At 39.1% G+C, this 4,086-nt stretch overlaps 1 protein-coding gene across 1 annotated transcript; it reads right to left on the bottom strand.

Moving 5' to 3' along the window:
• Positions 1–454: 454 nt before the first annotated feature.
• Positions 455–1,345, bottom strand: LOC119884067 (dispanin subfamily A member 2b-like; the record flags this gene model as incomplete). Its single annotated transcript, XM_038694533.1, has 2 exons — positions 1,106–1,345; positions 455–592 (listed from the first exon to the last, which is right to left on the bottom strand). Coding segments are annotated over exons 1-2 (378 nt in total), but the record flags the coding sequence as incomplete, so codon positions are not given.
• Positions 1,346–4,086: the final 2,741 nt, after the last annotated feature.

Here is a 4,086-nt window from a genome sequence, read left to right as displayed (position 1 = left end):
TTCTATGAGGACCCTGGCAGCGGCGTTCTGAATATGTTGGAGTTGCTGAAGAGCCTCTTTTGAAAGCCCTGTGAACAGACCATTGCAGTAATCCAATCTACTGGAAATAAAGTTGTGTGTAAGCTTATCTAAGTCTTGCTTGAACAGTGCTCCTCTGATTACAGAAATATATTTTAGATGGTAGTAAGCAGACAAAGTGACCAATCTGATGTGACTATTGACATCATTAAATCTGGTGAGATAGGCCTACGTTTCTATCCAAGTGCGAATCTGTTTCAATTGAGGATATTAAAAAGGTATAAAAAGTGACAAATTGTGCCATGAGCACAAAGTAGAAAAATACAAGTACCACCAAGCCACAGCAGCAGGCCACTATTGAAATTTAGCCTCTGTAATTGTCATTGTAACTGGGATTGTAAGGGCTGTTTGAACTGAACATCTGATGTATCTTTACGGCAATGACAGTCATTGTAATAATGGAAATAAGCATTATGATGGCACCCAGGATTGTGGCCCAGATGTTGAGACAGCGGGCAGTTGAGCCATAGTATTGGGCACCATCCAGATCTCCAACCACCTTCCGGTCCCTGGCCTGTAAAGGACCAAAGCACACTGATTTTAAAAGTGGATTCATCGTTATGCTCGAGGGAACTTGAACTGTTGATCATAGGCTCAATCTCATAATCTCCTGCAAAATCTTTAGATTATTGTATTTCAGGCTGCAAGTGTGATCTCTGTCTTCTTTTTATTAATTTATTAAATTTAATTACATTTATATACTTATAGTTGGGTTGTTGTTTATTTGGCATTATTGTTCTCTGACCTATGATTCTTCATCGTCAAGAATGTCTAGCAGAGTTTCTAACACATTTAAAATATCTGCTGTCTTTGTGTTTTCATCAAATTTTATTCCTGTTATTTTTTGTATTTTAGTGTTTTATTAAAATGTCTCAGTGAGGACTGTGTCTTACTTATCACTTTCTTCCTAAAAAGAATTTGGCAAATCCTTTTTCCTCTAACCCTATCTGGCCTTTGTAAGAACTTATATTGCTTAATAGTCAATAACAGAAGATTGAATATTAAGAACTGTCGCACATGAATTCACCTTGATAGAAAAGATGAGAGCCGCCAGTCCGAGGCAGAAGGGGTTTAAGTACAAAAAGCAGCAGAGGGACCAGATGATGTGGTCCTTGGGGGACTCAGTGGTCATGTTCACAGTGGTGTACTGAACCAATGTAGGTCCTCCAGGCTGTCCAAGCTGTCCAAGCTGTCCAAACTGCCCAAACTGCCCATCATACCTTCCCTGTAATGGAACAGCCTCTGCTGGGTGAACTATAGGATTCATCGTTGTCAGCTCAAAGTATTAGGAGTGCAGGTTACAAGAAAGTGTGCAAGAACTGTCACTGTGTTGATTTCCTTTTAAATCGTTTGAGGTTTGTACTAGCCTTTCATTGCATGAAGAGCCAATGATGTAAACTAAGGTAACCACACTTGTTTGGCCACATTTGACTTTTTGCTTCTTCTTTATTTAGTTGTCCTGAATAGTTTGCAGATTGAAATGCCTTCTGTTAAACTAGATAAATTTTGCTACACTTCCTCTATGTACACAACAAACTTCTCTACCTCGTTTCCACCAGTGTTTCCTGTCATGACATAACTGTGGTCAGACAGCTCCAAAAAAAAAACACAATTTTTCCTCAGATTGTTGTTTTTTTCTATGTGAAGTTACAGTAGATAGCTTTCCTTATTTGTTGTATGATTTACATCAGACATATCACATACACACAGTATACTGTTATTTCCTGTTAGTATAAAATAAAGTGTGTTGATATTTTTGTATTCTAACTGCTAAAACAGTATACTATCAAGTGTAGATGGTGTATAGAATTAGCATGGACTTCAGACAAAGCCTTAGTCTTGTTTGTTTTTTTAAGGGTAATTATGTAGTGGGACACATTTGGATCAACAACAGAAACTGACATTTGATCATTTTGTAGTATGATTTACATCCAGCGTCAAATGTACTGTTATTTCCTGTCAGTATAAAATGGTAGTTATTTCCTGTTAGTATAAAATGGTAAAGTGTGTTTTGTATAGTATCTGCTAAAACAGTATACTATCAAGTGTAGATGGTGTATAGAATTAGCATAGACTTGGGACGTAGCCATAGTCTTGTTTTTCAAAGGGTGATTGGGATATATTTGATTTAAGGAGAGAAACAGGAAACCCACTAATGTCAGATTAACTCTTTTTAGCCGCGGTTTGATCAAACCGCACATTGCATAAAATGGTTATAGTCAGTCTATCCTACGGCTGGACAATAAAACAATAACAATAATTATTGCAATATAATTTTTTTCAATAACAAATGTTCAATAAATATTCAATTAATGTTTGAATTTATTCACTTGAATAATACAGGATAAGGATTTTTATTAAGATATTTATTTTGTTGCGGTAAAAGGATCAAAAAAGCTTTTACTCGTGCATGTTTGTTGACAAAGATTTTATCATAATTGTTTTGAATGTTCTACCTCAGATTTGTGAAGTGATTCACTGTTTGGCATCAACTGTTGACCATAAAAAAAAACACAATTGACCATCAGGTTTCTTCAACTTTCACTCAGGAGAAAAAAAATCAGCCCTTAAACACAAAAGAAATAATGGTTTGATATTTATTGTAATATCTGTATATGGTGATGGCGTAATGGATAAGACACATGCTTTTGGTGTGAGAGACCCAGGTTCAATCCCCCACTGTGATCCATCCACCATTGTGTCCCTGATGAAGACACTTAACCCCTATGTTCCAGAGGCGTGTGACCTCTGACATACACTCACCTAAAGGATTATTAGGAACACCTGTTCAATTTCTCATTAATGCAATTATCTAATCAACCAAACACATGGCAGTTGCTTCAATGCATTTAGGGGTGTGGTCCTGGTCAAGACAATCTCCTGAACTCCAAACTGAATGTCAGAATGGGAAAGAGAGGTGATTTAAGCAATTTTGAGCGTGGCATGGTTGTTGGTGCCAGACTGGAGGGTCTGAGTATTTCACAATCTGCTCAGTTACTGGGATTTTCACGCGCAACCATTTCTAGGGTTTACAAAGAATGGTGTGAAAAGGGAAAAACATCCAGTATGCAGCAGTCCTGTGGGCGAAAATGCCTTGTTGATGCTAGAGGTCAGAGGAGAATGAGCCGACTGATTCAAGCTGATAGAAGAGCAACTTTGACTGAAATAACCACTCGTTACAACCGAGGTATGCAGCAAAGCATTTGTGAAGCCACAACACGCACAACCTTGAGGCGGATGGGCTACAGCAGAAGACCCCACCGGGTACCACTCATCTCCACTACAAATAGGAAAAAGAGGCTACAATTTGCAAGAGCTCACCAAAATCGGACAGTTGAAGACTGGAAAAATGTTGCCTGGTCTGATGAGTCTTGATTTCTGTTGAGACATTCAGATGGTAGAGTCAGAATTTGGCGTAAACAGAATGAGAACATGGATCCATCATGCCTTGTTACCACTGTGCAGGCTGGTGGTGGTGGTGTAATGGTGTGGGGGATGTTTTCTTGGCACACTTTAGGCCCCTTAGTGCCAATTGGGCATCGTTTAAATGCCACGGCCTACCTGAGCATTGTTTCTGACCATGTCCATCCCTTTATGGCCACCATGAACCCATCCTCTGATGGCTACTTCCAGCAGGATAATGCACCATGTCACAAAGCTCAAATCATTTCAAATTGGTTTCTTGAACATGACAATGAGTTCACTGTACTAAAATGGCCCCCACAGTCACCAGATCTCAACCCAATAGAGCATCTTTGGGATGTGGTGGACCGGGAGCTTCGTGCCCTGGATGTGCATCCCACAAATCTCCATCAACTGCAAGATGCTATCCTATCAATATGGGCCAACATTTCTAAAGAATGCATCAGCACCTTGTTGAATCAATGCCACGTAGAATTAAGGCAGTTCTGAAGGCGAAAGGGGGGTCAAACACAGTATTAGTATGGTGTTCCTAATAATCCTTTAGGTGAGTGTATATAGCAACTGTAAGTTGCTTTGGATAAAAGC

The sequence above is a fragment of the Micropterus salmoides genome, unplaced genomic scaffold (genome assembly GCF_014851395.1).
Source record: "Micropterus salmoides isolate LMB-PRFRI ecotype aquatic unplaced genomic scaffold, ASM1485139v1 Ms_hic_scaffold_314, whole genome shotgun sequence".
NCBI classification, from domain to species: Eukaryota; Metazoa; Chordata; class Actinopteri; order Centrarchiformes; family Centrarchidae; genus Micropterus; species Micropterus salmoides.
Note: the sequence above shows the minus strand (reverse complement) of the source record. Positions and strands in the feature narration are given on the sequence as shown.